Source organism: Mytilus edulis, chromosome 1, assembly GCF_963676685.1.
Source record: "Mytilus edulis chromosome 1, xbMytEdul2.2, whole genome shotgun sequence".
Classification (NCBI taxonomy): domain Eukaryota; kingdom Metazoa; phylum Mollusca; class Bivalvia; order Mytilida; family Mytilidae; genus Mytilus; species Mytilus edulis.
The window spans coordinates 103,578,711-103,602,217 of NC_092344.1; the positions used below are offsets into that span (position 1 = coordinate 103,578,711).

Consider the following 23,507-nt stretch of genomic DNA (forward strand, 5'->3'; position numbering starts at 1 on the left):
TTTGGATATCAAAGACTTTTCCCCGCTGGTAAATCGATATCTCTATGAACATAATCAGCTCGCCGCCTGGACGCTCTTTTACATCGCGATGACCGTGAGGGTATTCCGATGTATTGTTGCCACAGAGATTTAACTTTCGTTTTTGGCTAGTAACCGATCGTATAAATACGCGAACTTTTCTTAGTGCAAAATAACAATCCGTATCGCTTGTTATAAATTCATTTCTTCAATGCCCTCGGAGTACTAAAAAAAATGTTTAGAACACAAATAAATAAGATGTAAATGTCCTTTGACGTTAGAAATGTGTATATTCGTTCATTCGTTCATTGTGTATAAATTTACGTTTTTTGATGGAGTTAAGTCTGCCAATTCATATTTTGTCGTGTGTTTTTCTATGTTGTGATGTTATGCTATTGTTTCAGAAAAAGGGAGAAGGTTTGGATCCATTAAAACGTTTAATCCCGCTGCAAATGTTTGTACCTGTCCAAAGTCAGGAATCTGATGTACAGTAGTTGTCGTTTGTTTATGTAATATATACGAGTTTCTCGTTTCTCGTTTTTTTTTATATAGATTAGACCGTTGGTTTTCCCGTTTGAATGGTTTTACACTAGTAATTTTGGGGCCCTTTATAGCTTGTTGTTCGGTGTGAGCCAAGGCTCCGTGTTAAAGGCCGTACATTGACCTATGATCATGGTTTACTTTTTTTTTAATTGTTATTTGAATGGAGAGTTGTCTCATTGGCACTCACACCACATCTTCCTATATCTATATATCTTTTCTATATTCATATATTTAGATTGCTCAGTTGGAGGAATGGAAAGCAGTTATTTATAAGGGGAAATTTTAAAGATTTATAGATATAAGAAGATGGTGCATGAGTTCGAATGAGACAACTTTCCATCAAACTTGAAAGTAATAATTTGTTTAAAGTAAACCATTATAGATCAAAGTAGGTCTTAAACACGGAGCCTTGGCTCACAGCGAACACCACGCTATATAGGAACAAGAACATTGGTAGTGTTAAACCATTCAAACAGGGAAACCAACGGTCTTATTTAAAAAAAAAAAAAGAAGGAGATTCAAAAGTACAGGTTAATCATTTTGATACTTAGCTATTTGATTATTTGATTACGGCATTGTTTATTACTCTTATTTGATTAGATTTGATTCCAAAACCAATTGAGAAATTTGTAAGATGTTACCAAAAACAATTTGAATTTAAGCAATGGTCTTAAAACTGTTTATTTACATACAATACTACTAAGAAGTAAAATTAAAAAAAATACTGAAATCCGAGGAAAATTCAAATCAGAAAGTCCCTTATCAAATGGTATAATCAAATGATAAAACACACCAAACGAATGGATAACAACTGTCATATTTCTGACTCGGTACTGGCATTTTCAAATTTTGAAAATGGTTGATTGAACCTGGTTTTATAGCACTTCACCTTTCACGTGTATGACAGTCTCATCAAATTCTGTCATATTTACAACGATGCGTGAACAAAACAGACATAATAGGTAAAATTGTCAAAATATGGGTACAACAGTCTAATATTAATACTAATCGGTACTAATATTGATATAACAAAAACACCGCTATGATATTTTAAAAGTATCGCATTGATATTTTAAAAGTATCGCATTGTTTATTTATGTATATAAGAAAAACACAGCACTTCAAATTTTACAGTGACATAACCGTAAGCTTCTAACTAACTTCTGCATGTATATTTAGACTCAATTGTTGTTTATATTTGAACAATAAGTTTTAAAATTAGTATTTTCTTAATTTTTTGTTGCCGAAAACAAAATTTTCCGCATGGATTGTCTGCATATTTACAATTGATATTAGACAATATCGCTATGTGATATAAGAAAAGTTTTTATCGATATGCTTCTTCCATAGACAGCGCCAATTGGAATTTCATTTCTCCAAAAACAAATCTTTCATTTGCACTATTAATACAGATAAATAGTATAAAACATAGTAATATATTGTTACTATTCAGTTTATATCATTAATTTCTTCCGTATGCTTCCACGACACACCAGGAAGGTAAGAGCGGGGAGCGTTCCATAATAGTAATAATAAGGATAAAGTGCTGTATCGTCATCCATGTTTGCATCATAAAAGAGTGTTTGGATGGGGTTAAATGATTAAAGAATAATGCCCTTAAGAAATGAAGATTAGAGAATAACAGGCAAAAAAATGAAGATTAGAGAAGAAAGGGGTGAAAATTAAATGTTTACAGAATAACGGACCCCCCCCCCCCCCCCCCCCCCATCCAGACCCTTATAAAACTATGTGTGTCACCATCACATCGTGGGAATCTTATAGTATTATATTTCCACTTTTGATGAGGATGGTGATAACTATTATGTTTTCTGGTCTGTCCGTCCGTTCGTCTGTCTGTCCCGCTTCAGGTTAACGTTTTAGTCAAGGTAGTTTTTGATGAAGTTAAAGAACTTAGTACACATGTTTCCTATGATACATGTAAGATCTTTCTAATGTTAATGCCAAGTTAGATTTATGACCCAGATATACGGTCCACTGAGCATAGAAAATGGTAGTGCAATATTCAGGTTAAAGTTTTTGGTTAAAGTTTTTGGTCAAGGTAGCTCTAAATGAAGTTGAAGTCCGATCAACTTGAAACTTAGTACACATGTTCCCTGTGATATGATCTTTTTAATTTAAAAGCCAAACTCGATTTTTTTACAGAACGTTTTTTTATACGGTTGTATCTCCCCTATTTTTTTCATATGTTTTGCTGTTAAATAATTCTTGTCAAAATTAAGTAATCAATATAATGATTAAATGGTCTGCATAGTTTGAACTCAATATCTGCAAATTCTAAACAAATCTAAAAAATCCACGATCCTTCTCCAGTGGAAATATAGGGATAAAAGAAAAAAGACTTACTCCACATATACGTTAATTCGTTATAACGTGCTAGGACTCAAACAAATATTTATGATATTGAGATTTTAAACTCTAATTTAAAACTGTAAATTCACATTGCGATAAGACGTATCACGGTACTTGTCTATCCCAAATTCATGTATTTGGTTTTGATGTTATATTTGTTATTCTCGTGGGATTTTGTCTGATGCTTGGTCAGTTTCTGTGTGTGTTACATTTTAGTGTTGTGTCGTTGTTATATTTAATGCATTTCCCTCGGTTTTAGTTTGTTACCCCGATTTTGTTTTTTGTCCATGGATACATGAGTTTTGAACAGCGGTATACTACTGTTGCCTTTATTTAAATTTTCATCACCATTACCAATTGGCAATAGGAAATACATCACAATAAGATTTTCTGGACAACCTGTTGTCAGTTATAAACAATAAAGATCTATTAAACTTAAAGGTTTAATCCATCATTTTCTACATGAGGATATGCCAAGTCAGGAATATGAACACTATTTTCCATTCGTTAGATGTGTTTGTGCTTTTGATTTTGCCATGTTTTAAAAGACATTCCATATTGAATTTTGGTAATTTAGTAGTTTTTTGGGGTTTTTTTTACTATTAAATAATTGCTGAATTGTACAATCACTTCCGTCATTTTCTCGCTTCAGATTTGTAATTTATGTTAATAACAAAAAGATAAACACCGATGTGAAGGTGAACGATGGAACATGGCATCATGTGTTAGTCACGTGGTCTACAGAAAAGGGAGCTTGGAAAATTTACAAAAATGCATTTCTATGGGACGAGGGGTATAATTTAGCTGCAGGAGAAACAATAAAAGGTAAATAGCCTCAACGAAAGTACCTAGTGCAAACAGTTGACAAACGTTTGGTATATGGTGGACGCATTTCAGTCATTTCCCTTCCAATAAATTACATGTACAAGTAACATTTTTTTTTTAAATTGTAAATTTGCTTTGTCCAATATCGCAAATTTTAAATAATGGCTCATAAAGAAAATGTTTATAAAAGATATCAGAAGATGTGGTATGAGTGTCAATAAGACAAGTACGAACACTACCTCCGCTTAGAAAATAAAAGTTAACTATAGTCAATAGTATTTGATGTGAATATACAAGCCTTTATAAAAGCACAATGCCTAGCTGACCAAAACCAAGTCAGAATATTTGAATGTATATTTACAGGTGGTGGAAAGGTTATGATAGGACAGGAACAGGATAAAGGTGGTACCCTTAGTCCAACGGAATCATTTGTAGGACTCCTTACAAACCTTAATGTGTGGTCTAAAGAACTTACCCAATCGGAGATAGAAACCATGATAGTCACATGTGATAAGAACTTAGGTGACATCATAGCGTGGCCTGACGTACAATCAGGGCTTCATGGAGATTTACAGCCGAATCCCTCGGGATTTTGTCAAGGTATAGGATATGGGTATGGATAGACCCAGCGTGTATTCACTTTGTATGGCATTAGGACAGCTGCAAGCAGTTACATTCTAGCTTTGAGATTACCTAAAACTAGTATTGCTTATTTATGCTTTAGTTATAGAAATGCTTAATAAAATGGTAAATCAAAAATGCATGCATATAATTTATTATATGTTTTCCATTTAAAAAAAGAAATTAATGTAAAATTATGACATGTTTTTGAACATATTATTATGCAATATACACATTTCTCCACCAATCAGGAATGAACAGAAGGTATTTCAACTACATTATTTTGATTTTCTTGGCAAAATACTTATGCATGGTGCAATAATGGATGCCATAATAAGGTGAATTTAAAAATGTAAATTAGAATTGCTTTATTAATGCTTCTGAATCGAGAACAATCTTATAGGTAAGTATTTAGATATGGATATTTATTTATTTATCAGCCTTAAACAAAAGAAAATAGAAAAAACACCAGTAGCTGAGTTAAGTTTTACCCATGTCCGTTTTTTTCGCCCGTACGTACGTCTTAAAATTGGTTTCCGCTTAAGTTTGAATTTTGGTGGCATCATTTATATCGTTCTAGAGTTATGCTCCTTTACAAATGGAAAAAATACTGTATTTTTTGTTTCCATTCTCTAACTTTAGTTTGCTTCAACCAAATGTTACGAATCTTATACACAATGCTTAGTTATTAACACAAAATTGAGATCAAGTTCAAATTTAGGTAGTTTCACTTTATTGTTCTTGCGTTAAACCCCTTCATCTTTGTCCAATGTACATATATATTCACCATTTATTTAACTGTATTTATATATTTATTTTAGTCATCAAATTTCAACTTCGGTAAACAACTCTTTTCTCTATAATATTACTAGATAAACATATTTTAAAGAGAAGAGTGCAGAAAACCGTTTATAAACTTTGTTGAATCTGGGTGCTTATCCTTACCTAGCCGGTCATCCTTTAAAATACTCGTCGAAGACTTTGTTTTAATTTGAAATCAACCATGAGCGTCCAAAGGTAAAGTGTTACATATCGTGAATTCCATTCAGTCAAGAACTTATACAGAGGTTTTAGTAATACAAATGTATGCAGTTGACCTAAGTAACAAACATTATTATTTTTACGTTAGATTTTTATGTCTGTTTGGGATACTCGCACACTTTTGTGAATATAACGGAACTACATACAACTGTCATACAAGTGGGAAGTTGAGCTAGCTTTCAAACCATGATTTACCCATCACGTTTTTCGTAAAATGCCTGTAATATGGCAGTTGTTTTCCAGTCGGCATCTCGTAATCATATGCAATGAATAAATTTTCAGTACAATGTAAAATAGAAATAATAATCAAACTCCCTACCTTCAAAAAACAAAAACAAAACAAACTAAATAACATAACATAACATAACAAACAAACATGTTTACAAGCAAAAAAGAACAGATAAAAACAGTGTATGTTTTTCATTTCAGTTTAACTTTTGATTATTTTTCAGTAACATTAAGTACTATAGTACCATTTTTGGTATTCATAAATTGAAAAAATCAATCAAAAAAGTTCAGCGCTTAGTGAGTTCTAATTATAATCCTGTAAAACGGTTACAATATTTTGCATTTATATTTAACAGACATGTTCGTCATTTGAACTAGAGGATAGTAAGTATCTCATTGACAAAATCTCCTTATTGTTATGCACCATCTACGATAGTAAAGAGCATTATGTTTTCTGGTATGTGCGTCTCTTCGTCCCTCTGTCCCTCTTCAGGTTAAAGTTTTCGTCAAGGTAGTTTTTGATGAAGTTGAAGTCCAATCAACTTGAAACTTAGTACACATGTTCCCTATGATATGATCTTTCTAATTTTAATGCCAAATTAGAGTTTTTATCCCAATTTCGCAGTATATTGTACATCTAGTACCAGGTTCAATCGATCATTTTTTACATTTGAGAATGCCTGTACCAAGTCAGGAATATGACAGTTGTTGTCCATTCGTTTGATGTGTTTTATTATTTGATTTTGCCATTTAATTAGGGACTTTCCGTTTTGAATTTTCCTAGGAGTTCAGAATTTTTGTAATTTTACTTTATAGTACTTGTGAACTATAAAGATAATCGACATTTAGTCAACAATAACCCATTGAAACTCTGCCAAGAAATAAACTGTTAAAAAAGTTATCAAATATGATAAGACACATCATCTTTTAGGTACAAATATATCACATACTGATTGTTTTGTCCCCAAAATGCTAGGGAATAAACACAAATGATAACACTGTTAAATAATATCAACTAGACTGTTACAAACCAATCAACCGATTACATAACAACTATGCATGTATTATATCCGGGTTTTTATAGCTTGCTATGTTGTATGAGATTTGCTGATTGTTGGAGGCCAAATGCCATAGAAATTAACATCAAGATAAAGCAAGCTTAGTCTGTATAAGTTAGTAAAATATATATCCAGGATGTATCATAACATTAATGATGATTTAAAAGCTGGAATGAATGTTGGTATAAGCAATACTTGGCTCATATTACATATAAGTATTACAAATGTGTTATAGAAAAGAAAAGCATGAATCCATCAGAAACTAAAGGACAACGACGTAAACAACTACGGTCATCGTACGGCTTTCAACAATGACCAAACCCATACTTTATCCTAAGTTATTACAGGCCCCAGCTTGACTTATTGGCAAATAGTACGAAAAAAAAAGACATTTTCCATAAAGGCATAAAGAAATAGGCTACCGATCTACCAGAACTCGCAGTTATCAAACATGCGCTAAACAAACAACCTATTTTCTAAATTTTATCATCGATATAAGGACATCATTCGTAAATATAGCTCAACATGCAGACCTCTTATACGTTCAGGTATTTCACATCCAATTTGTTATGGAAATATATTTTATAAAGCACAAAAATGTCAGTATTCACCTCAGAAACTGACAAAACCTTTAAATAGACTTATTAAGACGGAATTTAGTTACGATACTATTGTCAGGTCATTAAAGATTGCATATTTTGGCGTTAATATTGATTCACTTATAGGGTCTTTGCATCGGAACTAAACACATTTATTCAAAAACCAGTTGTTGGCATGACACGGGTTATGTTCTTCTCATATATGTTATGATGGTATGATACTAAACCCCTAACGGGAAGGATCGTGCCTGATATTCATATGATGAAATCATAATCTTTCAATCAGTTTAATTGAAGTCTGGAGCTGGCATGTCAGTTAACTGCTAGTAGTCTGTTGTTATTTATGTATTATTGTCATTTTGTTTATTTTCTTTGGTTACATCTTCTGACATCAGACTCGGACTTCCGTTGAACTGAATTTTATTGTGCGTATTGTTATACGTTTACTTTTCTACATTGGCTAGAGGTATAGGGGGAGGGTTGAGATCTCATAAACATGTTTAACCCCGCCGCAATTTTGCGCCTGTCCCAAGTCAGGAGCCTCTGGCCTTTGTTAGTCTTGTATGATTTTTAATTTTAGTTTCTTGTGTATAATTCGGAGTTTAGTATGACGTCCATTATCACTGTACTAGTATACATATTTTTATGGGCCAGCTGAAGGACACCTACGGGTGCGGGAGTTTCTCGCTACATTGAAGACCCATTGGTGGCCTTCGGCTGTTGTCTGCTCTATGGTCGGGTTGTTGTCGCTTTGACACATTCCCCATTCCCTTTCTCAATTTTATTACATAGCCATAAGCTACCGATCTATATGTAACGGTACTCGCAGCTTTCAAACAAACACACAACATCTAACAAAAAGGCATAAGGTACCAATTTCAGTAAACGCAGTTATCGAACAAAAACATCAAAAGGGGAAGGTGCCGATTATACAGTACTAACAGCTATCCAACAAAAACATCTAACATAAAGGGAAAGGTACCGATCTATTTATAAACGCAATTATCCAACAAAAACATCTAACACAAAAGGGAAGGTATCGATCTATCAATAAACGCAGTTATAGAACAAAAACATCTTACACAAAGGGGTGAGGTAAAGATCATACAGTACTAACAGGTTTAGAACAAAGACATCTAACATAATGGCATAGAGTACATTGTACTGATCTATCAGTAAACGCAATTATCCAACAAAAAACATCTAACACAAAGGGGAAGGTACCGATCATACAGTACTAACAGATTTAAAATAAATAAACTCACCAAGCTATCAGGATTGAGATTTATATTAACGCCAGACGCGCGTTTCGTTGACAAAAGACTCATCAGTGACGCTCAAATAAATATATATTAAAAAGGCCAAATAAAGTACGAAGTTAAAGAGCGTTGAGGAACAAAAATTCCTCAAAGTTTTACAAATTACAGTTTAAGTGATCTATTCCTGAGGTACAAAAGTCTTAGTATTTCAAAAGTTCTGTTAATAGTTAATTAATAATTATGAATATATCAATGATAACTCAAGTCAACACAAAATTGCTGACTCCTGGGCGGGTGATACCTTCGGGGAATTAAAACTCAACCAACAGTTGCATCGACCCAGTGGTTGTACATAAACTCATCATAGATACCAGGATTGAAATTTTATACTTACGCCAGACGCGCGTTTCGTATACAAAAGACTCATCAGTGACGCTCGAATAATAAAAAAAAAAGGGACATCTAAAATAGAGGAGTAAGGTACATATCATACAGTACTAACAGGTTTGAATAAAGACATCCACGATAAAGGCTTAATGTGCATTGTACTGATCTATCAGTAAACACAGTTGTCGAACAATGTACAGTTAATGAACCTACGTTTATAACAATAATCTGTCTATTGATAATAAAATCAATATTCATACCGATTTAAAAAATATTCAAATATCTAAAGTTTTCATGCATTAAATAGATGTATCTTTTCAAGTATTGGTCGGGTGGTTTTATTATTACTGGTTGCAATATCCGTAACAAACATACAACGTTCGTACATATTGATAAATGTAAAAATCAAAAGATTTGATATAATTGTCAATGACATAACGACCACCTGACGAAGCCGTTAATAACTAAATATCATCGTACAGTCTTCAACAACGAATAAAACCCATGCCGCTTACGTGGTATGCTATAAAAGGTCATGCAATGAAAAATGTAAAATAATTTGAAGGAGAAAAATAAACAGCCTGATTCAAAGCAAAACTGTAAAAAGTATAGCAACAAAACGACAACCACTTTTTAAAATTGCAGTCTCCTGACTTTGAAAAGGTACATACAGAATGTGGCGGCGTTTAATATTATTGCTGGCGACAAAGCCAGCCCTAAGCTTGGGTGGTTGTATGAAACCAAAACATAAAAACAAATAAAAATCAGTTGAAAAGGGTTAAACTCGTCAGACCGACAGTTAAACGACTAACAAAAACACAGACCTGGCAGGGAATTTATACTTCCTTCACAACCTAAACAAACAAATCACAAAGTGAAAATCTGAGAGTACTCGTAATAAATGGCACCAAATTAAAGCCAATAACAAATAGTTAAAAGATATTTATCTGAGACTATTTTTCAATCAGTACACATCCAATCAATTTTGTAAAAAGCCGTCATAAACGGTCAGAATAAAATATGACCTTGTGCAATGTCATACTGTAGGTATCGATAGATTGTAGAACTTCGTTAGTGGACATGTATATATAACAATAATATCTATCCATAACATTCCGTTTAAGATTATTAAAAAATACATTGGTGTTAAATCTGAAAGTATTATTACCGATTAGTCCTCGATGATCACTAATTTGTCAATGAAACAACTGTCCAAGTTCTCAGAGTAAACTACCAACCTTGAACAGAAAACACGGAAATTGACAGATATTGAAGTGTGTTTATTTCACTTATTAATGAGTTATCACAGTAGAAATTGTACGCCATATTAAATTTTATGTTTGTTTCCTAAATATTTTCTGGATTTTCTACCCTGCCACTGCCTGGTCCACCTCGCGATATTATGAATTGTATCGTGGAATTCAATGCAGATGTCACTAAGAACTCAAACGCCGTAAATCTTTTTTTTAAATAACATAATTATACACATTGTTAATAGATATTTACTATCTATCAAATACATGAAAATCTAGATTGTCCATTCTCAATTTTATAAATTATAAAAGCAGTCTAAATAAACCGTATGCATTAAGAAATATGAAATCAATGCAATCTTCTTTTTTCCCTAGACTGCCCTATCCCATCTAAACCTTTGTACAGTACTGTAAAATATGCTGGTACAAAGAACAATGATACTGTCAGTTATACCTGTCCCAGAGGATACGATCTAGATGGACCATCTTCCAGGCGATGTCTCGTAACCAGTCAATGGGAAAAAGTGGAACCAGTATGTTTACGTATGTGCTCTATATATACTAACCTTAAAAAAATAACAGGAAAACCCTGATCAACTTATATTCATCAGTCGTAAGATGTAAACACGAATACAATCGGTTGCAACAAACGTCTTACAGCAGATGTTTAATAAAAAAATGAATTCGAGATAAAGGAATTGAAATAAAGAGATCTCAAATGAAAGAAAATGGAATACTAATGTTCCTCAGCAAACAATAGTAGCTGATTCAATTTTGATATGCGATTGTCAAGATCGTACTCTTTTTTACTATTTTAGGTGTAGATTGTGGATTTCCCGGAGTGATTCGTAACGGATACATCAAAGGGAGCACATATAGTTTTGATAACAGAGTAAGGTACGAATGTAAATCTGGATACAGGCTGTTTGGAAATACCACCAGATATTGTACTGAAAAAGGTGAATGGGAAGGTTCAGCGCCAACGTGTGAAGGTATGACCAATATTTTATTTGTTTTTATATACATGTACACTAGCAGTGTACACAACGGAAATTAGCAGAAATCTAGAGTACCACACCTTTCTATGGTGATATTTTTTTTTTAAACCATATGAATAGAAGCAACAGTAGTATACCGCAGTTCAAAAGTCATAAATTGATTGATTGAAAACAAATCCGGGTAACAAATTGAAACCGAGGGAAACGCAGCAACTATAAGATGTAAACAAAAGGAAACAACAGAAACACTGAACTACAACAAAAACAAACGCCAACATACTAGTACATAGAAAAGGACTATTTTATAAATGTGATTTAAAATGTTTATCATTGTTTTATTCGTTGAAGAATAACATTCAGTAAAAGGTTGAAATAAGTTGCATCATTCTTTGATAAACAGAACCGACATACGAAAATGAACTGTCAAAATATTTCGTTAAAGTCTTTACCAAGGCATGACAAATAGCAGGTCATCTTACCAATTTTCATTAATACTTGATTTGAAAATTTATTGCATAACAATATGCACTAAGATAAGATATATTTTTCTTGTGCATGATCATAGTTAAAAATATTAATAGAAACCCGAAAAGAAAAGACTATGAATAAAATGAAATATTATTGAAAATATTATTAAAATGTTGTACAATTGATATTTGTTTTATGACACTAGCATCGCACTTCATTTTCAAATTCGTTTTATATGATATTCTACTTTAAATAGTTTGAATATATTTTTTTCTTTTCTATACCTTCTTGTAGAAATAAGATGTGTCCTTCCAATATTGTCCGAAAATACCAGAGTTGTCTCTACAGACAAGCAGTCATATCAGCAGGGAGACGTTGTGTCGTTTACTTGTACCACAGGATATCGTTTGTTTACGGACCACGATTCTGTCACGTGCCAGGAAGATGGTACATGGGATAAAAATATGCCAACTTGTGACACTCAGACTTGCAAATCCCCACCTTCCGTAGTAGATAGTTGGATTAATGAAGACCTTGATTCCTATTCAGTTGGATTTGAAGTGACGTACACATGTGATTATGGTTATAAATTATCGACAGAAACTCTGAACCAGAAAGGAAAATTACATTGTTTACCGTCCGGCGAATGGGAGAACAACCTTCCTCGGTGTACAATAATCACATGCCAAAGACCACCAACAGTGCCTAATGCTCTACGGACATATGAGTCATTAAATTATCTGTCGATAGCAGAGTATGCCTGTGAAAGCGGGTACATTATAAATGGAAGAAATGTTTTAGAATGTATAGAAAGTGGTTTCTGGGATCCAGCACCACCTGATTGTGACCCAGTTGAATGTGGACCGACTGATTCTCCTCCAAATGCTATAGCGAATGCTGCTACTACAACTTACGGAAGCATTGTTAACTATCAATGTGAGCCAGGTTTCAACCTTAATGGTGGAAGAACGAGAGAATGTTTAGCCAATGGCACTTGGAGCGGCAGCCCTCCTCGCTGTTTTCCAGTTTCTTGTGGACAACCAGATAGAATTGAGCATGGCAATGTTGTTAGCACAAGTTTTATATTCAAGAATACTGCGACTTATACCTGTGACACAGGCTACAACTTAATAGGAGATCCAGAAAGAATATGTATGGCGACTGGATTATGGTCATCTACTTTACCAACTTGTTCAAAATTAGAATGCGATATACCTCCTAACATCGACCATGGCGATTACACAGAATCAAGCTTCTATTACGAGGATGTAGTAACATACAAATGTGAACATGGATATAACATTGATGGCAAATCTACAATTCAGTGTCAGGGAGATGGGAAATGGTCATCATTGGAAACTACTTGCCAGATAGTGCATTGTCCAAATCTAACCGCTCAAACAGGTGGACAAATTTCTACAACTGGACAGACATTTCGCAGTGTGGCTACATATTCATGCAATGATGGGTACACAATGGATGGAGAAAACATCAGAGTTTGCCAACCAGAGGGATTTTGGTCAGGTAAAGTACCAACATGCGATCCCGTGTTATGTCCTAATCTATCATCCCCTGAAGACGGCCGAATTTCCATTTCTAGCCAGACGTATCCTAGTATTGCAAAATATGAATGCGATGTTGGATATATTATGGAAGGAGAAAGTGACAGAGTTTGTCAACCAGATGGATCATGGTCCAGCAAAGCGCCAAGCTGTGTCCCTGTTTCGTGTCCTACGTTAACGGATCCAGAAAATGGACATATCATTAATACGGGCAACATCTTCGGTAGCAATGCTACATATTTATGCAACGATGGATATACTATTAAAGGGAAAAGTATGATCAGAATGTGCCAATCAGATGGAATTTGGTCCGGTTCCTCTCAAACATGTAGACTTGTTAACTGTCCCAACTTAGTCGAACCAGATGGAGGAAGTATTTCAATAACCAGTTTGATGGTGAAAGGTGTTGCAACGTATGCATGTAATAATGGCTATTTAATTAAGGGAGAAACTCTAAGCGTGTGTCAGCAAAACGGGGTCTGGTCTAATAAGGCACCGACATGTGACCCTGTTTCATGTCCAGTTTTAAAAGTACCAGATAACGGCAATGTCAATACATTCGGTCAAACATTCCGCAATATTGCTACATACTCATGCAGTGATGGATATTCTATGGTCGGTGGAAGTATAAGAGTATGCCAATCAGATGGAACTTGGTCCGGTACTTCACCAAACTGTAGACTTGTAACATGTCCATCCTTAACCATTATAGAAGGAGGAAGTATTTCTATCACAAGTTTAACTGTAAATGGTGTCGCGACATATTTGTGTGAAGAAGGGTATTTGATTGAAGGCAATAATATAAGAGTATGTCAGCAAGATGGGGTATGGTCAAGCAGTGCATCTACATGTGTTCCAATCTCATGTCCTCTTTTAACGGCACCAAATAACGGGCAGCTCTCTACTACAGGTCTAACGTACCGTAATAATGCAACATACTCATGCAACGATGGATATACAATCGATGGAGAAAGATTAAGAATATGTCGGTCAAATGGAACTTGGTCAGGTTCTTCGCCAATTTGCAGTCTTGCAACTTGTCCATCTTTGGAATCCCCAGAAGGAGGAAGTGTTTCTTCAACTAATCTAACGGTTGGCAACATTGCAACATATTCCTGTCTTGAAGGGTATTTGATAGAAGGTGAAAATATAAGAGTATGCAAACCAGAGGGCTTTTGGTCCAGTAAAGCTCCGTCGTGTGTCTCTGTTTCATGTCCAGTTTTAGAATCACCAGATAACGGTAATGTCAATACACTGGGTCTAACATTCCGCAATATTGCTACATACTCATGCAGTGATGGATATTCGTTGGTCGGTGGCAGTATAAGAGTATGCCAATCAGATGGAACTTGGTCCGGAAATTCACCAAACTGTAGACTGGTTACATGTCCATCCTTGACCATAGAAGGAGGAAGTGTTTCTATCACACGTTCAACTGTAAATGGTGCTGCGACATACGTGTGTGATGAAGGTTATTTTATTGAAGGCGATAATATAAGACTCTGTCAGCCAGATGGGGCATGGTCAGGCAGTGAACCAACCTGTGCCCTAATCTCATGTCCTATTTTAACGGCACCAAAAAACGGACAGCTTTCTACCACAGGTCAAACGTACCGTAATAATGCTACTTACTCTTGCAGCCATGAATATACCATCGAAGGGGACAGTTTACGAATATGTCAGTCAAATGGGACTTGGTCAGGTTTAACACCAAATTGCAGTCTTACAACTTGTCCATCTCTGAAAACACCAGCAGGAGGAAATGTGTCTACAACTAACCTAACGGTCAGTGGTATTGCAACATACTCCTGTAATGAAGGATATTTAATGGAAGGAGAAAATATGAGAGTGTGCCAACCACAGGGATTCTGGTCCAGTAAGGCACCGACATGTGTACCTGTCTCATGTCCAGTTTTAGAAGCACTAGATAATGGGATTATTTCTACAACAGGTCAGTCATTCTTGAGGACTGCTACTTACTCATGCAATGCTGGATATAAGATAGATGGAAATAGTGAGAGAGAGTGCCAATCAGATGGAACTTGGTCTGGAACGTCCCCAACATGTGGTCTTATTACCTGTCTGAATTTGACATCATTAAATAATGGCAATTTTTACACAAATAATATGACAGTTAATGGCATTACACAATATTCATGTAACGAAGGTTATTTCATGGAAGGTGAAAACACCCGACTTTGCCAGACAAATGGTTCGTGGACTGGCTCGGCTCCAGAATGTAGTCCTGTTATATGTTCTCCGTTATCGCAACCGAATGGTGGAAACATTGAAGCAAATAATCTCACATTTCGTGGAGTAGCAACATATTCCTGTAAAATCGGATTTACCATGGAAGGTGACAATATACGAATATGCCAGTCAAATGGTGTCTGGTCCGGTTTAGCACCGAGATGTACGCCTATCAATTGTCCAATCCCAACAAGTCCCAATCAGGGAAGCTTCAACACAACGGGATTTACGGTAGGAAGCGTTGTCACATTTTTCTGTAATTATGGATTTCAAATAGAGGGAGAAACTATTGGAATGTGTCAACCGAATGGCGTTTGGTCTGTGAAACCACCAACTTGTAATTCTATCGTTTGTGCAGTTTTATATGACCCAGAAAATGGAAAGGTAGAAACAACTGGTCAGACGTTTGGCAGTATAGCTACTTATTCATGCTACCCTGGCTATGCATTCGAGGGCAATAACACTCGGATTTGTCAGTCAGACGGACATTGGTCAGGAAAAACACCGGAATGCGTTGCTAAAACATGTGCCCCTCCACCACCATTAGATAAAGGTGAAGTTTCATATAAAGATTTGGATATCCAGTCTGTAGCTCTATACCTTTGTAATGATGGTTACAGACTTGTCGGTGATGATGATGTAAGGCGATGTATGAATAACCTGACATGGAGTGGTTTACAACCATCCTGCGAGGAAATCAGGTGTCAAGAACCACCAACTATTACAGACGGGTTTTTATCAACCACAGGGCTGACATATAACTCTGTTGCATCATTTAAATGTAACATGGGTTTTCAATTAAATGGAAATAGTGAACTTACATGTACACAGTCAGGAGAATGGTCAGGTCAATATCCATCCTGTGATATCAAGGAATGTGAAACTCCAACACGGGTGATATCAAACGGTCGCATGATTGGCGAAAGTTTTACATATGGGGAAACAGTATCGTACACTTGTGATATTGGATATAATTTGTCAGGATCAGAAAACAGAACATGTCTTCATACTGGAGAATGGAACAAACCCATTCCTGTCTGTGAAATAGTCCGATGTTCTCGTCCAAGAATTGCTCATGGTTTAACATCTACATTTAAAAATGAATACGATACACGGATAACTTACTCTTGCAGGAAAGGACATGTTCTCTTTGGTCCGCTTGAACGATTGTGTTTGGCTAACGGGAGTTGGACCGGTCCAAATCCAGTTTGTGTTAAATGCAATGAACCTCCGGAATTGCAGAATGGACTTGTTAATATTAACAATGAAATTGCTACATATGAATGCGACATTGGATATACTTTATTTGGGAATAAAAGGCTGGAGTGTCAAATGGACGGATCATGGATCAACGATCTTCCAATTTGTGTTGCTATTGAATGCGATGATCTGTCAACTGAAGATTTTGCAAACGGAATTATATCACAGACAGGTTATTTTTATAATGATACTGCTATCTTTACATGTAACGAAGGATATGACCGTATAGGCCCTTATCAACGTCAGTGTCTAGACGATGGATCGTGGTCTGGAACATGGCCTGTTTGTACCACAGTTACATGCCCTGCTAAGTCATATATTGAAAACGGCAGAGTGGAGGGTTACAATGCATATAATTCTAGTTTAATTTTCACTTGCAATGAAGGTTACAAGATAGTAGGACAGCCAACATTGGTGTGTTTAGCCTCCGGTGTATGGTCAGGAATTACACCTAATTGTACTAAAATTGAATGTAGCCCACCTCCTAATGTTATTCCCAACGGAAGGGTATTGGGGAATGAATATACTTATCAAAAAAACATTACATATCAATGTGATACTGGATATGAATTACAAGGATCTGCAATAATAATTTGTCTTGAATCTGGGCAATGGGATGAACCGCTACCTTCGTGTGAATTAATACATTGCGATGCTTTACAATTATTACATGCATCAATATCTTCAAATAATAATGAATATGCTAGCAATGTAACTATCTCTTGTGATGAAGGCTATGTTATGTTTGGTGAATCTGAAAGACTGTGCCTGGCTAATGGTAGTTGGACAGGTTCAGATCCTGTATGCATTATGTGCAAAAGGGCACCTAATCTGTCACATGGAACAGTTGGCATTAATGGCAAAATAGCAACATATGAATGCAACACAGGATATAACATGATCGGCAATAACAAACTGGAGTGTCACCAAGACGGTTCATGGATCAATAGTCTTCCAATATGTGTTACAGTCGAATGTGATGATTTGACGGATGAAGTGTTTACAAATGGAAGCATGGCACAAACAGGTTTTTTGTATGGCGATACCGTTGATTTTGTTTGCAATGAAGGATATGATCTTATCGGTTCAAATCGCCGAAGATGTTTAGCAGACGGTTCATGGTCTGGAACATGGCCAATTTGTTTGATAGTTAGATGTCCTGGTAGTTTTGAAATAGTAAATGGTAAAATCAAAGGGGACAATGTTTACAAATCAAATTTAACATTTACGTGCAATGAGGGTTATCAGATAGTAGGCAATCCGATTTTGACTTGTCAATCGACAGGTGCGTGGTCTGGAACAGTGCCATATTGTGAGATAATAGAATGTGAAAGATTACCGCAAATTTCACATGGATTAGTTTCAGTGAACTCGTTTACAGTGGGTGGCCGTGCCGTTTATAGCTGCGAACAAACCTATGAACTAACAGGAGACCCTACAAGAATATGTCTAAATACTGCATTTTGGTCAGGGGAAGAACCACACTGTGTCCAACTAAGGTGCCCACCACCGACTCCAATACAACATGGTTCAATTGTAGGAAATTCATATGTCATAGGACAGAATATAAAATATTATTGTGCTGAGGGATTCATATTGCAAGGCATACCATTCCGACTTTGTCTTCATCAACTGATGTGGTCAGGCACCGATCCAATTTGTATACCAGTGAGATGTGAGAGGCCTTCTCCTGTTAGTCATGGGACGATCATCAACAGTACAAACGAAAATGTTTTTGGTGATAAAATACAGTATCAATGCGATGAAGGCTATATAACAGCAGATGAAGTTGAAAGACAGTGTACTGCTCACGGTCAATGGTCTGGTATTGCGCCTTCATGTTCTATTGTAAAATGTGGTCCACCAAAGGAAATAAATAAAGCAACAATATCTGTTTTGACTGATTCTTCATTTTCATTCCGATCCACTGTTTTATTAGAGTGCATAGAAGGATATACAAGTGTATCAGGCAAATCAATAACATCAATATGCACAAGCGAGGGTGTATGGTCCGTATCTTTCTTAGAATGCTACAAAATGCAGTGTCCGCCATTAGGTACTCTTACCAATGGTCACATGGTTGCAACCGGATTGAGCTTGAATGACGTAGTTACATTTTCGTGCAATGAAGGTTTCACATTAAATGGTACTTCTGAGATGACATGCTTATCTTCAAGTACTTGGAGCTCGTCCGTGATGCCAACGTGTGATAATATCATTTGCCCACCTCCAGAACGTTTGGCTTATGGATTTATTCAGGGAAATAATTATACGTATGGAAACACTATTTCCTACGTATGCAATATTGGATTTACACTCACAGGAGATAACATACGCACATGTGTACAAGGTGGTGGATGGTCTGGAAGACAACCATTCTGTAATCAAATCACTTGCAACGTACCACAACAGATACCCAATGGGCAATGGAACTCATCGGATGCTTCATTTTCTTACAATTATGTAATAAGCTTTACGTGTACCAGTGGCTATATTGCAAATAGTGGTAGCACTCTTCGTTGTTCCGAAACAGGTAGGTGGGAAGGAGATCCTGTATCGTGTGTTATAGTGACCTGCCCTGAACCAACTAACATTTTAAATGGAAACGTTAATTATAAAGATGTCACTTATAATAACGAAGCTGACTATGAATGTAATCCCGGATATGAACTTCAAGGTGATGATAAGCTTATATGTTTAGAATCCGGAAATTGGGATAAATCTGCTCCGTCGTGTACTTCTGTTAACTGTGGAGTACCGGATTTTGTTCCATTTGCTGATATCAACGGAAATGTTTATACTTTTGGAAACATTGTTACATACATTTGTCAAAATGGGTATACTATTGCTGGTGACTCAACAAGAACGTGTTCATCTAATGGGAAATGGAGTGGATACCCTCCAGTTTGTAATGCTATCAGCTGCGAGGTTCCACCTGATCTGAACAATGCCATAAGATTGGGAACCGATTTTACATATCGGTCAACAATAATATATCACTGTAGTACCGGTTATAGTATTGCTGGTACTGAGACATTGATTTGTGGTTTAAATGGTAAATGGCTTGGTGATTTGCCATCATGCGAGCTTATATCATGTGGATCACCTCCTGTGATTCCTTTCTCCACGACTACAGTTACAGGCTTGACCTATGGGTCAACGGTCAACTACGTCTGCAATGATGGATACATAATTAACGGTGATCCTATAGCAATGTGCGAAGAAAATGGCAGATGGACGTCCACAGGAAACCCTGTTTGTCGTCCTGTCGACTGTGGAAGACCTGTCGAAGTCTTAAATGGAAATGTTCAGTTTGGATCAACCACATACCAATCAAATGCTACATATACATGTGACAATATGTTTTCGTTAGTTGGCCAATCAACGATTCACTGCAATAGAAGAGGATTGTGGGATGGTGACATTCCAATATGTGAGCATACCACATGTGGAGAACCAATTCTTTCCGGAAATGTGAACATTGTTGGTGGCGGGAACTATGCTATAGGAGAAACTGTCAGATACGTATGTCCAGAAGGTCATATTTTAGTTGGAAGTGTTAAAAGTGACTGTCTAGAAAGTGGTTACTGGAGTGGAACTTCACCTCAGTGTGTATGTAAGTATATGAACTAGTTTTGTTAAGAGATAATATAAACATAAGAAGATGTGGTATGATTGTTAGTCAGACTACTCTTTACAAGAAAAAAATGACACAGAAATTAACAACAATAGGTCACTGTTCTGCTTTCAATAATGAGCCAATGCAGAATAGACAGATTCAGGGCCCCGAAAAGACGTATGTAAAACATTAAAAACGAGACTAATTTATGGACAAAATAATGACAGAAAAACAAATACAAACGATCACCACTGATTTACAGGCTCCGGACTTAGGACAGGCACCTATATAAAACTTATGGAATTAAGGGAGGTTTTATTTTGGAAACGATGCATAAAATTTATATGTTTTGGTTGGTGAAGGAAGAGGATAGAAAAAAAAAATCCAAGAGCAGAAATCACACAGTTGAAAAGTCTCAGTATTTTTCATGAAAAAAAAACATCCTTATTTACACTTTCAGAACAAATAAACTTATATCAAAAAATGCGTTTGCACAATAAACTAGTTACTAGCCTCACCTGTGACACTAAATCGTATTAATTTGAGACAATTGAGCGGCAAACACTCTTAGTGTTTGAACAAGTGCATGGAGTTTTCAAAACCCTGAAATAAGTTTCTACAGCAAAACGTCGTTTGAATAACCAAGTTCATTATTCAGCAGACAGACTATTTTCATTGCTGTTGAATTAAAGCAATAAATTGATGGGTTTTACCAATTTTATTTGAAATTATTATTTTTGAGAATTCATTCATATAAAATAATTTGTCAACTCTAAACACAGATGTAGCTTGTGGACCTTTACAAATACACGACCATGCGCTAAAGATACAAGGTATCCAGAACCGCACATATCATTTAGCTGATACACTGCAGTTTGAGTGTGAAAGAGGGTATAGACTACAAGGGCAGTCCTTTAGCATATGTCAGACCAATGGAACATGGAGTGCCAACGCTCCAACATGTACACCGATTCCTACAGGTGAGTTGAAAGTTCAAACTAAATAACCCGTATGAATCGAATATAAATCTATATTATATCAAGTTATAAATTTAAAATCACACATTTTATGAATTAACGAATCTTTATAGAAATACAACAAACAAACAAAAACGTTGCAACGTTTCCAAACATTTTATAACCAGTATGGGTTTTTCTCATTGATTAAGGCCGTTCGATTGCATATAAATGCGTACATCCACTTCATTTATACTTTGGTGGATAGTTGTCTCATTGGCAATCGTACCACATCCCTTTATTTTTATATTATGGAATCTGAGTAATAGTATGTAGAAATAAAGCAGATGATTCATTATTTCAAAAAAATGAATCGCACATTTTTTTTTTAAATAATTCCTTTATTTCTATATAATAACATTAGATATATGTTTCATTATAATACGTAATTCTGATTGGCTACACTGCAGTCTCACATTATTCCTTAAGCAACTTCATTACACAATAAAATTCATCATTCATGATGACACGAGGTCCCACAATAAAGTGCACAGGTAATTTGAATAAAAACTTGATTAAAATTGTATTTTCATGATCCTAGCTAAATAAATGTAATTATAAGTGTTGAATTGCTTCCGCGCTTCATACAAAATGTACTTCGGTCAACGCTTTTACATCCCAATGAAGTTACAAAAAGAAGCATTTAATTCTTAAGCAAGCAGCATGGTTCACAGTCACACTGAATCTACACCACAACACGAGTCATAATTAATGGATACACACACTAAACACAAATCAGACTGTATTCAACGAAACTAAGAGACCTACATTCTGAAAAATCGAATCGTTATGTCCAGGTATCTAAAAGAGGGGCGAAAGATGGGCAGGGAGATTTAACGAAGTTTAACGAAATATTTAGAGATGTAGATATTTTTATACTTGACCGATGGTGATTATTTATATTCAAATTATTATTCAATTATAGTCCATCATATTCCAGCGATATCACAAACTATTCTGGAAGTATGCCCTTCAGTGCAAGTAATTACTCATAGCAAAGTAGTTGGGATACCAGTACCTTCAGGGAGCTCAGTAGATATCCAGTGTTCAACAGGATATCAGAGTGTAGGGAATATGTCTGCTGTTTGTTCCTCTGATCAGTCATGGGTTCAACCAACTGGTTACTGTAGACGTAAGAATATTGTCTCCATAGTGTATTTGTCAATTTGTTGAATATTAAAAGAAAAACTCGTTTGAAGTTTCATGCGACTTACATTATTAGTTTTTACATTTGGAAGCGTCAATATAAATGTTTACTATTAAAATTAGTGCGATGTAAGCTGAATTATCAAACAAAATATAGAAATGCAACATAAATAACATATGTAGAAAAAAAAAATATTCAATTTTGTCTTTAGGCTTATCTTCCAATGACTTATAAAAATATACCTTTTTTATAGGAGCATTTTGTGGAAAACCTAGAATAACTGATATGGTGAATGTAGTTCGCGTGCAAGGCTCTTCTTATTTCTACGGCGATCAGATCCGTTTCCGGTGTCGACCAGGAATACTTCCTGTCAAAATTCCACCAGTGCTAACATGTACTGAGTCTGGATCCTGGGATGGAAACATTGCATGCTCTTGTAAGTAACCTCTTAATTACATAATTAAACTGGTCACCTATTGTACTTAGATTGAATGGCGGATTAATTTATATGGGGACGAAGTCCCCAATAACAGTAGAAAATTCAATAAAAAAAAAAAAAAATCGGGAAAATTTCCCAAATTTTTCATTGTACTAATGAACTCAAAATCGTTCAATTTTTTTATGTCGTGTTTTGAAATCCCGGACCTGCGCAGAAATGTACAATGTACTTCCTTTTCCGGTCTCGTTTGTATGAAACTTTGAGTAAAATATATATTTATCAGTCTAGTATAAAATAGGAAGGAACGCGCAATACCAATTTCATTCCTTGATATGAAAAAAACGTTACCTGATGATAGCGTTTCTTTGTTTACATTGCATATGACGTCATAATTTAAATAACGTCACAACTAAAATCCCTAACAACAGAACCAAAATCGGAAACGTTACGGTATTTCCGTTTCTTTTTTTTAACAAATATTTAGTTACAAAAAAATAATTCATACAGACTTCGTCCCCATTTACAGGTAATGCCTGTCTCATATTA

General features: G+C 35.5%; 1 protein-coding gene across 2 annotated transcripts in view; it reads left to right on the forward strand.

Moving 5' to 3' along the window:
* LOC139498744 (sushi, von Willebrand factor type A, EGF and pentraxin domain-containing protein 1-like) overlaps nucleotides 1-23,507 on the forward strand; it is a 49,518-nt gene that overhangs the window by 22,227 nt on the left and 3,784 nt on the right. The window contains exons 24-31 of one of the 2 annotated variants that reach the window (XM_071287283.1): nucleotides 3,584-3,756; nucleotides 4,120-4,356; nucleotides 10,578-10,745; nucleotides 11,021-11,194; nucleotides 11,963-20,356; nucleotides 21,142-21,339; nucleotides 22,301-22,507; nucleotides 22,776-22,958. In XM_071287283.1, coding sequence (XP_071143384.1) covers nucleotides 3,584-3,756; nucleotides 4,120-4,356; nucleotides 10,578-10,745; nucleotides 11,021-11,194; nucleotides 11,963-20,356; nucleotides 21,142-21,339; nucleotides 22,301-22,507; nucleotides 22,776-22,958 — 9,734 coding nt within the window. The remainder of the gene's footprint in view (nucleotides 1-3,583; nucleotides 3,757-4,119; nucleotides 4,357-10,577; nucleotides 10,746-11,020; nucleotides 11,195-11,962; nucleotides 20,357-21,141; nucleotides 21,340-22,300; nucleotides 22,508-22,775; nucleotides 22,959-23,507) is intronic. The other variant, XM_071287291.1, reaches the window with a different exon arrangement.